General features: G+C 37.4%; 2 protein-coding genes across 2 annotated transcripts; one reads left to right on the top strand and one right to left on the bottom strand.

Moving 5' to 3' along the window:
- Nucleotides 1-6,892: 6,892 nt before the first annotated feature.
- LOC133778746 (putative pentatricopeptide repeat-containing protein At5g47460) lies at nt 6,893-9,409 on the bottom strand. Its single transcript, XM_062218763.1, has one exon. It carries the CDS (start codon nt 8,777-8,779, stop codon nt 7,079-7,081), a length of 1,701 nt encoding a protein of 566 aa, XP_062074747.1. The 5' UTR covers nt 8,780-9,409; the 3' UTR covers nt 6,893-7,078.
- A 214-nt stretch (nt 9,410-9,623) lies between these two features.
- On the top strand, nt 9,624-11,933 carry LOC133778748 (WAT1-related protein At5g47470). The gene is made up of 6 exons (XM_062218764.1): nt 9,624-9,985; nt 10,089-10,154; nt 10,248-10,364; nt 10,790-11,210; nt 11,288-11,439; nt 11,548-11,933. The coding sequence occupies exons 1-6, from the start codon at nt 9,777-9,779 to the stop codon at nt 11,702-11,704; spliced, it is 1,122 nt and encodes a 373-aa protein (XP_062074748.1). The 5' UTR covers nt 9,624-9,776; the 3' UTR covers nt 11,705-11,933.
- Nucleotides 11,934-13,036: the final 1,103 nt, after the last annotated feature.

Genomic DNA, 13,036 nt, shown 5'->3' with positions numbered 1-13,036 from the left:
TTTTTTTTCTTTTTACATTTGCCACAATTCTATTTGGGCTTTGAAAAAAAACACATTTTTTTCTGTTGGACACTATCAAAACGCACAACTTTGGTAGTGTAACGACCCGAATTTGCTAATCAGGCTTAGGGCCTTGATTAGTGTGCCTGGAGGGCAATAAATGCTTATGTGTGGATTTATGTGAATATATGATAATGATGCATGTTTAGTTGAGTTAAATGTGCATGTGGGCCCCTCTGGATATTGTGGGCATAAATGCGATAAATGATATATATATATATATATGTAATATGTCTGTGCAGCAAGATCTGAGATAGTCTTGGGGAGCGGTTAGCCAGAAAGTCACAACGGGGTTGAGATTCCGACTCGGGGCGAGTCGATGGGTAATTTGGGTACTAGGTGTGTTATGGGGTTATAGGGACATGAAAATAAATATTTGGAGATATATTTGAGGATAGAATGTCTAGGAAGGAATATTGGGAAAATTTACCATTTTGCCCTTGGGGACGTTTTGGGCACCCCGAGCCTTGAGGTAATCACATAGACTCAAGTGAATAAAACAAAAGGGAAGAATTGTTTAGAAGTTTAAGAACCGACACTTACTCTTTTCTTTCAGCTAAGGATAGTTCATATCTCTATTTCTCTCTTTCACTCTCTAAGACAAACACAAAGAAACTTTGGGAAGCAACTTGAAGGCCTAAGGAGATCAGCTGGGATTTAGGGAGCTTGAGGATTGGAGTATAAGGAACTGGTTCTGAAGCTTAATTCAGCAAGGGGTAAGTTTTAATTCTGGAGTTTATGCTTAGATTTGATGCTAGTTTGTTAGAGTTTGCATGCTAGTAAGTTGAATTGTTCTTGAGTGTGTTGGTTGAGCTTTGGAGTAGGATTCAATGGGGTTTTGGTGCTGTTGTTGAGCTGAAATGATTGTGTTGGTTAGCTAGGATTGTTAGCTAAGTTTTGGGTGAGTTTGCTTGAGGAAAGGAGTAGAGAGATGGTGAGAAAATCTGGGTTCGGAGGTGAGGGCCGCGGCCCTGGGAAGGGCGCGCCGCGGCCCGTGCGCGCGCGGCCATGGGAGGCCGAGAGGATGCATGCGCGCCGCGACGCTTGGTGGAAGCGCCGCGGCCAGTGTGGGTGTCAGTGAGATGCTAGCCTCTGTTTTGAGGCTAGCCGCGGCGCTTGAGGGTAGAGCCGCGGCCCTTAGTGCCAGCTTGTGTTTTTCTAGGGGTACTTAGGCTTGGGAACTCAATGGTTAAGGCTTGGGATTGATTTTATCACCCGGATTGATAGAATTTAAGGTCCCGAAGGTTAGAGTTATGGCTCGAAGTTATTTAATGGATTAGAACTTGATGGATGGATATGGTTATTGTATTGTGACTAGGGTTTCGACAAGGCTCGAGCTAGAGGACTGTGCTCGGGACATCGGTGCTCGGAGAGCTCGGGACTCAGGTAAGAAAACCCTTGTTCCCATAGAGCTTGTATGCAGGGCTGAGCCCAATGTGCTTGAATAGAACTGGTATGCAGGGCGGAGCCCAATATGTTTGAATTGCAGGGCGTGACCCTTAAACTATATCTGTTAGTATTCTATACTTGTTTATTATGATATGAGTGCTATTATGTGAATGATCGGCAGGAGCCGGAAACGGTGTAGGCCGAGATCGGCAGGGGGGCCGGGAACGACGTTAGGCACGTTGAGTGCAAGGCCGAGTACGGCAAGGGGCCGGGAGCAGCGCTGAGCACGTGGAGTGCGAGTTGCCAGGGCGGGTCCCTAGGAGGATACCTGGGATATCCTCACGGCTCGGTCCGCGAACCCAGGGCTTGGTAAACGCCTGGGACGGCTAGGCCGTATGTGTTTAGCCCGATGGTGGCCTGTTTATATGCTTGATATATGTGTTGCATATGTTATCTGTTTGTGGGTTTTCTTGCTGAGCTTCGGCTCATAGATGCTCTGTGGTACAGGTAAGGGTAAAGAGAAAGTCAACCAACCATGAGTACGGTAGGCGTGAGGCGGCGTGTACATGTTTGCCCAGCCTGGCTGCCACAGCCAGAGGATTTTGGGAGATGCTTGTAAATAAACCTAGATTTTGTCGTTTAGTCGACTTGGTTCAATTTAAATGTTGTAAATATTTCTAAACTGTATTTTGGGATCCCAAGTGTAAAACTTTTGTGATTTTCTATGGAAATTGTTATTTCTAAAGCTTTTCCTCTATTTATGGCTTAATTACACCATTTGACCTAAAACTTCAATTAACGAGTTAAATGCACGTTTTAAACTCACTTAGTAACGGCTCTAAAGAAGTAGGGCGTTACATGTAGACTTTAGATCATAACAGTATAAATCTTTTCATAGATTTGTATGTGTATATTCATATTGATCTTTCCTAAATATGTGTATACATATATGTATATCACGATTCCTTTTTTTTTTTTTTGGTGAATCATGATAATCTTTCTTATTATTTTTTTCTTGACCCATTTGATCATATACATATACGGTTATATATCTATATGAATATATGGCATTTTAGTTGTTGCAACCTTTGCAATTTGGCTTTACAAAGCCTATGATTAGGCAGTAAGCCAATACAAAATTTATTTTAGACAATTTCTTTGTTTAGCCAATTAATTTTGTTTAACTGTTTTTTTTTTATCAAAATTAAGATTTTGTGATAACTTTGACAACATAACAGTCTAAAAAAAATTAAGGCCAAAATGTGTGCATTCTATAGATTTAGAGCAGAATGAGTGTATTCAGTATATTTGTAGTGGAATGAGTGCATTCCATAGATTTGTAATGGAATGAGTGCATTCCATAAAATTTTGGATGAGTGCATCCATAGATTTGTAGTGGAATGAGTGCATCCCATAAAATTTTGGATGAGTGCATCCATAGATTTGTAGTGGAATGAGTGCATCCCATAGATTTTTTAGATGAGTGCATTCGTCAATTTTTTTGGGGGAATGAGTGCATTCCATAGTAGATGAAGAGAAAGGAATGAGTGCATTCCATCATGGAGCAAGAGAGGGCTCAGGAAGAAGAAGAAATATAAATTTAGGGATAGATATTTACCTGTGAAACCTTGAGCAATTTGAAGAAATACTGTAATTTGATTTTTTTTTCTCTGTTTCTTTCCTGATGCAAAATATCAATTTTCTCTTTTCTCCTCCTCTCCTTCTTCTCTCTTTTCTTCTGTCTGATTTTGTTCTCCTCTTTTGTAGACTTAATTTTTACGTTAAAGTAAAAAGAAAGTGGAGAAAGTGAAAAGTGGTCAAAATGGGAAGTGGGAAGGTGGAGAGAATAGTGGAGATATTTTTTCCACTTCTTCTCATTCACTCCAAACCAATTCCCCTTTTTTTTTTTTTCTTTTATTATTATTATTTTATTTATTTATTAATAATGATAATAAAAAACAAAAAATAAAAAAAACGGTTCAACAGTCATCTATTTAGATAGTGACTTATTAGTCAACTATTCAGAGTGACTTATTAGTCAACTATTCATAAAGACTTATTAGTCATCTACCTCAGAGCGAGAGACTTATTAGTCATATACTAAGCCATCTTACAGAGATTGATTTATTAGTCATCTATTTAGAGAGTGACTTATTAGTCAAATATTCAGAGAGACTTATTAGTCATCTACCTCAGAGCGAGAGACTTATTAGTCATCTACTCGGAGCGTAGGACTCCACAAACATTTATTTGTACTTTCTTGCATGCATGAGTAGGGTTATTACTGCTAGACACGCCTATTATGATTTAGTAATATGTTATTACTTGTTCATGAGCATATTAAGTTTCTCTTGTTGAGCTTCAACTCACGGGTGCTATGTGGTGCAGGTAAAGGCAAAAGAAAGCTGGACCATCATTGAGATGGAGAGCTTAGGTGACAATGTATACATATGCGGTTGCTCGACCACCACGGCCGAGGGTTTAAAGAGGAACTAGGGTTAAACCCTATTTTGCTGCTTAGGTCGACTAGTTGTAAATCTTTTGTTGTAATTAACCTTTAAATTATATTTTTGGGATCCCAATGTATACAGTAAACGTTTTAGTGAAACGTTGTATCTTAACCAAAAAAATTTAACCCTAAATTGATAATCATACTTAGTTATACGATTATGGCCAAATGACTCGATTAGCGAGTTTAACACTGTTTAAAATGCACACCGTAACGGTCCCTGGGTAGTAGGGCGTTACAGTTCAGCCTAAGTAAATGGTAATAACCTACGTCCACTTACTGTTCTTATTGATGTAAAATCCCAAGAACTGTGATAAATGAACTATGGGTTCACGAGTTTCACCAGTTTCACGAGTTACCAAAATGTATCTTAAAATAATAAAATATCATAATTTAACATAAAAATAACTAATTGGTATATTGTGATGTCTACAAATGAGTTTTGGAGGTAACCAAAATGTACTTAAATAATATGATCTAAAAATAAAGCTTTTAATAAATAAGTGACCAATTGGTATCTTATCGATATCGTAAGCAACCAAAATGTAACTTTTTACAACTCAGAAAATACAAAAAATTCAGGAAGCGGGATTTCCCAATATTTTCCAAAATCTGGTATGCTATACTGATGTGGCACTGATATTTGTGTAAATAATTTATTTGAATGTGTAAATACTTTATATTCTAAGTATATAATTGTAAATTTCCCTCTTTTCTTTTTTGTTTTCAAAAATAAAAAACAAATTTTTTATCAAATGCCACCATAACTAGTTAGAACAAGTTTTAAGCTGATGCTGCAAAGTGAGTCAAATTTGATGACTAAACAAACTGTTTAACGCCCAAACGTGACTTCCATTTAATGGTGGTTGTAGTATAGATCGGGCGGTCGATTCCACAAGGAGACAAAAAAATAAAGTTAATTAATAAATAAAGTTTAAGAAATAAATAATGTGAGGAAAACAGAACAAGTGATGTTTTTGTTATTTTTTAGATTTAAAAATTAGAAATAAATATAGAATAAAGTGTGATGTAACAATAGATAACAAATAGGAATGATCAAGAGTCACCAATATGCATACTTATTTATATGGATCTTTGATTCACAAAAATTACACAAATGGATAGTTCACATCCCAACTATTCATTTGGAAGATTTAACATTGAAGCACAAATATATTTCACAAAAATGTATTTAAGTGATTATTATTATTTACCATGGAAATATGAGATAAATCTTATGAGAAATCTAAAAATGACATTATACCATTGACAATAATGCAATAAAAGATTGGACATAAAACTTAACACAAATATTACTTTTACTATTTATAAAATACATAGAAAGAGCATGACTAATTCTATATAGATTTTAGCAAAAGTAAATATATATGAATGAGATGGAGAAAATGATGAAGATATTATCTATATTATTTTTGCTAATTTGATAATATATAGAAAGTGCTTGACAAAATCTGTATACTATTAGCAAACATATATATAGATAACAAAATGAAGGAATAGATATGAAATAAAATAAATCACTCAAATATATAAACTTTAGGTACATAGTGAATCAAAAATACCAAAATTCATAGTGCATATATGATCATCACAACCTTCCTAAGAATATTAGCCTATTATGCTAGACATTCTCATGAAATTCTAGAGAGAAAATATGAGAAATGAGACTAAAATTTGGTAGAGTTTTGCTACCTAAAAATTACATATCAATTGTGAAGAAAGAGTCTCTATTTATAGAGGGAGAAAATGACTAAAAAGAAATTAAACAACAAAATGGGGTTTATAAAATAAATCTGAAATATCAATGATAAAATATGATTTTGAAAAATCAAATCTTATTATAAATATTAACCTAGTTATTTTGGTACATGGTCAAAATGCCATTTTTCTAAAGCACCAAAAAAGATGAGCTTTAAAGCTCAAAATGGTAATTTTGCAATGTCCAATACCTACAAAATATGGGTTGAAGGTGTCTGGTGGCAGATGTGGGTTTTGATCCATTCTCAGCCAATGGGTAGGCGCCACGTAGCTGGCTTTGGGCCAACTGGGCTTGCTGGCTTGTTGGGCTGCTGCTGAGTTGGGCCTGAAGGATACATTGGATGAGCTTGGGTCAATGCTGGGCTTGCGTGGGCTGCTGCTGAGTTGATGCATTGGGCTGGCTGAAGGAGGAGCTGGAGGACAGGTGTCGGCTGGAGGCGTGGCAGATGGCAGGCGTCAGGCGGTTTGCTCGGCTCGGTGGCTCACGGCTCGGCTCACGTCACTGGGTTTGGGAGGAAAGCGGGCCTGGGCTGGGGGGCCTTTGGAATCTTGGGCCTTTGCCAATTTTCTTTTATTTATTTCAAATTTTTGACTTACATTTAGCACTAAATAGTAACTCAGTTGTTAGTGAATAGAGTACACCCTGATATGATAACATAGCTTCTCCTTTTCCCCAGATGCAATTGATGGCACGTGAGACATGTGTGCTGTGTTTGGTGGTGGGCACTGTCTTCCATTTTTACTTAAAAAAAATGTTTAGAACATATCATGGAGACATGACAAGATTTACATTATTTTCTTATTGAGATTGATTCATCAACTCTGCAATATTCATTTTGTTGCATTATAACAGTGTTTTAATACTTGTGTTGTGACTCAAATCATTCAGTATTGATTCAGAGCTTGCTTTGTCGGTTCCAAGGCGACTTGCGCGATGAAGACTCACTATGACAAGAAGCTATAATGATGAACTAGAAGAAAAGATTCTTATAGTTTTTACTTAGTAAAACTCCAGCTTTTTACCATGTAGCTACAATGATTCCAGCTCAAAATTCATCCAACACATGATATTTTGTGATTGAGAAATAATGTTTCAGTTTGTGATGCTCAATATTAGTACTAATTGAATAAACAATCTTTCTTATTATCTTCAATTCTTGCCTTTACAACTTAAGATCTTAAAGTTTTTTTTTCTTTTGGTGGTGATGGGAGCGATTTGCTTCTCAATTGAATGCTACATCCAGGCTTGGCATGTATGGTAAATTAGTAAAAATGGTTTTAAGTAACAATTTCACTAATTCTTAAAAACTCCTATGACTATTTCTTGTAATTGTTTCATTATTATGAAGGTGAGTAAGGGACAACCTCGATCCAACTATAAGAAGCTTCTTTTCTTGCTCCTTCCTCCCTTGTCAACTTCCTCACTGCCTTAACATCGTCCCATTTGCCATAAGATGCATACATGTTAGAAATAACAATGTAGGCATAACCCTTGTCACCCTCCAACTCTATCACTTTTGCAGCTGCAATCTCTGCTAACTTCAAATCCGTACAACCCTCACAAGTACCAAGCAGAGCTCTCCAAGCCAAAGCAGAACCCCCGAAACCCAGCTCATAGATTAGCCCCACTGCCCTCCTTCTCAGCTCCCCACTCTGTCCCATTAGCCGGATCATACAGCAACAGTGTTCAATACTTGGTTCAATTCCATAGTCCTTGATCATTATTCCAAAGTACTGAAATGCTGTTTCGAATGGCATTTGATTATGCGCGCAAGCAGATAAAACGTTAAGAAATGTGATTTCGTCGGGCTGCACATTCCTCTCCAGCTGCAGCTGCTCAAAGAGCTCGAGTACTCTTGAAGAGTTTCCATTGTGAGCAAAGCCAGAGACCATAGCATTCCAAGTGACCAAATTCTTATCTGCCAGTGATTTGAAAATTGATTCTGCCTTTGTTACCTCCCCACATTTGGAATACATATCAATCAGAGCACTTCCTACAACAGTAGATGTATCAAAACCTCTCTTTACAGTGCAGCAGTGGATCAACATTCCCCATGTGAAAGCTGAAAGTCCTGCAACTCCACTTAAAACACTTGAAAATGTGAACTCATCCATTCTTATATTCTCTAAGTGCATTTTGCACAAGACATCTAAAGCTTCTCTTGCTTGGTTTCTATTTACAAATCCTGTAATTATTGAGTTCCATGAAGATGAGTCTGGATTTGGCATTCTTGACAAAATCTTAATAGCTTCTTCCATCTCTCCAAACTGAGCATACCCGTTTATCAATTCATCATATGAGATTGTATCAGGTTTAGGCATCTGCTGTAATAAACAAACTGCTTGTTTCAAGTCTCCATTTTTAGCACATGCTGCAATGGCAGAATTCCAAGAGATTATGTCCTTGTCAACCAAATTATTGAACACAACCATTGCTTCTTTAATAGGGCCACATTTCCCGTACATGTCAATCAAGCAATTGGAAACAACAAGGCCATTTTCGACACCTGATTTCACTATCTTAGAGTGAATTGACCGGCCTAACCGGAAAAGACCATGTGGGCCACACGCAGCCAAAGCAGCCGTCAAGGAAAACAAGTCAGCAAAAATATCGGACCTATCCAATTCAAGAAAAGTATCCAATGCTTTACTAAACTGGCCAGAGCGCACGAACCCAGAAATCATAGAGTTCCAAGAGACAACACTACGATGAGGCATATCAACAAACACTTTGTGTGCACCATTCAAAGTACCAACTGTTACATAAAAGCGAATCAGGGCATTGGAGATAGAGACATCGGAGCCAAACCCAGATCGTAGAATGTAGCTATGAAGCTGGTGACAATAAAAACCCCAGCTCATGTTTGTCGAAGCTCGTACCATGTGGACCAAGGTGTTCCAATCTGCTTTAGCACCACCAGAATTAAGTAATGAAGATGCCTCAAACAAGGCCTGCTCACTTTGAGAAAGATGTTCTTTTGGACATAATGAATGTAAAAGTAGGTTCTTTTGGACCAATCTATTGAATAGGAATCTTTGCATAGCTACGATAATTAGAGTTTATGACATACTAGTAGTACCTTGTTGTGTTAAAAACTATAAAGCAATGAAATGAAACCAACAAACCAACCAACCAAAGAAAGAGAAAAGTTAAGTCATTATAATCCCACCTTCAAGATTGAATTTTTTGAAAGAAAGATCACTTATTTAGGCATACGAAAGTTAGATATGAAAGGTTTCTACTTATACATAGGATTCTACCAAAGTTAAATGCTTTACCAATCACTCATTAAAATTAGTCCTGACTTTTGGTGGTATCTTTCTATCTATCTCTTGTCCACAAGTCAACAAAATGGAACCTATTGCAATGAATGAGTTCTAAGAAAAATCATGGGGACATTAAAAAGAAAAGAAAAAAAAAGTTGGGTCAGAATTCAATGGAGAAAAAGGTTAGGTTGTGACTTGTATGGAGACAGAACACATCACCCAAGTTACAACACAACGCCACCTCCTTAGTAACCGTGGCAAAATCTAATGATGCATGGTATGATAAACTAAATTACTAACAATCATCAAATAAAAAAAATAGTATACACATAATATTACATTTCTTGGTATCTAATTTTAGATTGACTAAATATAGCCTTTGCTACATTTTTAGATAGATGGAGAAATAGCAAGAGAGATATAGAGACCATCTAGCTAGTGTGATTTGAATTTGTCCTAAAATTTCTGAAGAAACAGGCGAAAGCAATCTCTCTTGGTGTTCGTACAATCCCTTTTAAAAAAAATTAAAAGTTGGAAGGGAATGAGAGAGACTTTGATGCCAAGACAATATTCTTCATCAAAATTTGTGTGAAAAGACAAAAAGGGACATCCTTTGTTTTCGTAAAAGACTGGTAGAGGGGGAGGCTCGTCATCAAAGGCATGAATGTTAGCTGAGTTCAAAGTTTAAACCAAACAAATTACAAGAAGAGAAAATTGTTTTCAAAAACTGAGAAAACTGGATTGTGTCGAGAGGAGAACAATTAGGAGGAAGATGAGAATGATGGATCATTTGATGAAGAAAGATGTGCTTGAAGAAGTGGTAATAATAAGTATTTTGATAGGAATCCAAGTTGTGTATGCTGGAAACTCTATATTGATGGGTTATCTTATGTCAATTGGCCTTACCCCTTTTACCATTGTTATCTACACTTCCTTTGCCACTTTCCTCCTCCTCTCTCCCATTGCTTTTCTCTTCGAAAGGTATTATTATCTCTGTCTCATCGAAGCATTAATTCTTTAGCAATGGAAGTTTTGGTCATCTCATAATTTGATTTTTTTTCTTACCTAACACCCTTTTTTGCAGAAGCAAATGGCCCAAGAAATTCAGCTTGAAGCTCTTAATTCAGCTGGTGTTGATAGCCTTTGGAGGGTATGTGAATTAATTGAATTTTCTTTATCAATATCATTATAGAATAGAATAAATATGGCCTGAAATAAATATGGTTTACTATATTTGGTATAGGGTAACTTTGTTCCAGTCTCTTCTGCTAAAGGGTATCAATCTAACATCACCAGCAATGGCAACATCCATGCCAAACCTAGCTCCGGGCATAATTTTTGTAATTGCTTGGGCTTTAAGGTAGAACATCTGGGCCTTAATACTTAGAACAATATAAATATAAGGGAATGTGATAGTACTATCAGTGTTCTCGACCTTTGAACAGTTTTCAGCGCGATTTTTTTGTATGACCATATTTATTGTAGCTATTTAGAGCATAGGCGCGATTTTCAGAAAATTCTGAATAGTTTACAGTACCAAAAACTCAGTTCGAACATGTTGTTGCACGCGTGACTAATTTATTTTTATGCGCGTGAAAAACTAACATGTTTGAACCAGTTTTCAGTACTGTAAACTATTCGGAATTGTCTGAAAATCTGCAGGATAATAGCTACAATATACACGGTCATAAAAGAATTCGCGCCTAAAACTGTTTACAGGTCAATAAACACTAAGCATATAAGGGGAGATGATAACTGTATTTGTATTGTGTTGTTTTATGACAGATTAGAGAAAGTGAAACTGAGTTGCATATACAGCAAAGTAAAGATAGCAGGGACATTGCTGTGCGTGGCAGGCGCTCTAACAATGAGCATAATGCACAGTGCCAAAGCAGAAGTAGCAGTGGGTGGTAATAGACAGAGTGAGACTAGTGGAATGGCAGTATCACCACCACTCAATGTTTTGTTCGACAAGGACAAGATCATAGGATGCTTCTATCTCATGGCAGCCATTTTTGTTTTGTCCACCAATGTCGTCCTTCAGGCTGCAACCTTGGGTGACTTTCCTGCTCCAATGTCTCTCTGCGCCATTACATCTTTGCTCGGTGGCTTTCTCACTGCAGCCCTCCAAATACTGCAGTACCACAAACTCGAGTCTGGCTTTCCAGTTCTCAGCGTATCAAACTTGATTTCCTACTCTCTCGTGGTAAGTACCATGAAACGGTACTCGTTTGAATTATTAGGCTCTGATTTTCGACTCAACTTATTCGTGTATGTGTGCAGGGAGGTGTAGTGAGCGGGACATGTGTGAGCTTCAACGGGTGGGCCATGAAGAAAAGAGGGCCTGTTCTGGTGTCCATGTTCAACCCCATTGGGACAGTATGCTCAGTGGTTCTCTCTATTTTCACTTTAGGAGAGTCCTTTAAACTAGGAAGGTAAAGCTGCCCCACCACCCCATGCATGCATTGTGTTGTGTAACATACGAACTTTTGCCAATATGAACAATATAATTATATGATATTGCTATATATGTGGACGTACAGCCTTGCTGGTATGCTGCTGATGTTTACGGGGCTGTACTTCGTGCTATGGGCAAAGGGCAAAGAGGGTTACAACACATACAGCAACAGCAGCTGCAGCAGTGGCCATGGCGATGGCTTTGCAAGTGAGTTCGATCCAGAGAAGCCTCTCTTAAGTTAGCACACCAAGCCACCTCTGCTTTCTCTTTTTCTCTTCCTTAGTAGTAGTAACTAGTAAGCCACATTCAACCTCGAAAGAACAATCAATCAATGGACTCTTTGGCTGATTTTGTATATACATGTAAATCTTCAACTCTATCATGTACATATATAGTTTTAGTAGTAGTAGTAGTAGAATGCTTTATAAAGCTCCTGCATTTATCAATGTGAGTTCCTCCTCTGGTTTTTTAGTCTTTGTTTAAATTAAGATCATTGCAACTTTGATGTGATGAGAGCATAAAAGTAGTTGTAGTTGAGCCAAAGAGGAAACAGCCCATGTTGAGTTGATAAGGATAATTTTTGGAATGTTTCATGTGGCAGACAAAGTACGTAGCAACAACACAATACTTTCAACATTCTTACATTCACCTTTTCCTATAACAACTCTCATCTTATACACATTGTTTTTTTCATTTTCACTATTCCAAAAAAGAACCGAATAAAGAAAAGGGGGAGCTTTGATTGATCCTTAGAATATGAAAATGTTTATTACCAATATAGGAATGTAATGTAACAACTTCATTTGGTATGCTACTTTTATTTTATAGGTGGGTGAATAGTGAATAGTGAATAGTGAAAAGTGAATAGTGATGTGTGTGCACAAACAAATCAATTTACTATAAGCATGATAGGGATTTTGTGAAAGTGGGGTCCAAAGTGAAGCTATATGGGCTTGGTGGCAACACAGAAGAGTAACAACAACACAATTGGACTTGGCAGTAGTAGTAGTAGTAGAATAGCATAGTAGTAGTAGTAGTAGTGGTGGCTAGTTCATGGGACTGTGGCCTTTCCTAGTCTGGAAATGGCAATGGGGTCCATCCATTTCTAGCTATTTGGAACTCATTCAATGGACAGAGACAGGTCTAGGGTCCCCTCCCCCTATTTGAACTGCCTGCCAATCAAACCCATCTTTACCCTTTTTTTCATTTTCCACTACAAACCAAGTATATTCCTCTTGGACCCACTTGGTAGTATAAGATCAGGTATTGTTAGTTAGACACGTCACTTGCATTGGGCAGTCCACAATCCACATTACACTTTTTTTCAATATTTTTTTTATTAGCTCAATATTAATTTTGGGTTTTTTCTCTTCTTTTTTTTACTTTGTTTGCTCTTCTTGAAAATCTTTATTACAAGCAGTAGCAGCAGCACCAGCAGGAGGATCATCAAAGAAGATTGAATATTGATGTTATATCAAATCACAGTTGTCTTTTCAACCAAACCAGCATTGCTTGCAAGTGGTGAAAAAATGTAAATGAAATTTGACTATGTAATTGTGCCGAGCATAAAATCC

Source organism: Humulus lupulus, chromosome 5 (genome assembly GCF_963169125.1).
Source record: "Humulus lupulus chromosome 5, drHumLupu1.1, whole genome shotgun sequence".
Taxonomy (NCBI): Eukaryota; Viridiplantae; Streptophyta; class Magnoliopsida; order Rosales; family Cannabaceae; genus Humulus; species Humulus lupulus.
The sequence above is the reverse complement of the archived record's forward strand: the minus strand, read 5'-3'. Positions and strand labels throughout refer to the sequence as shown.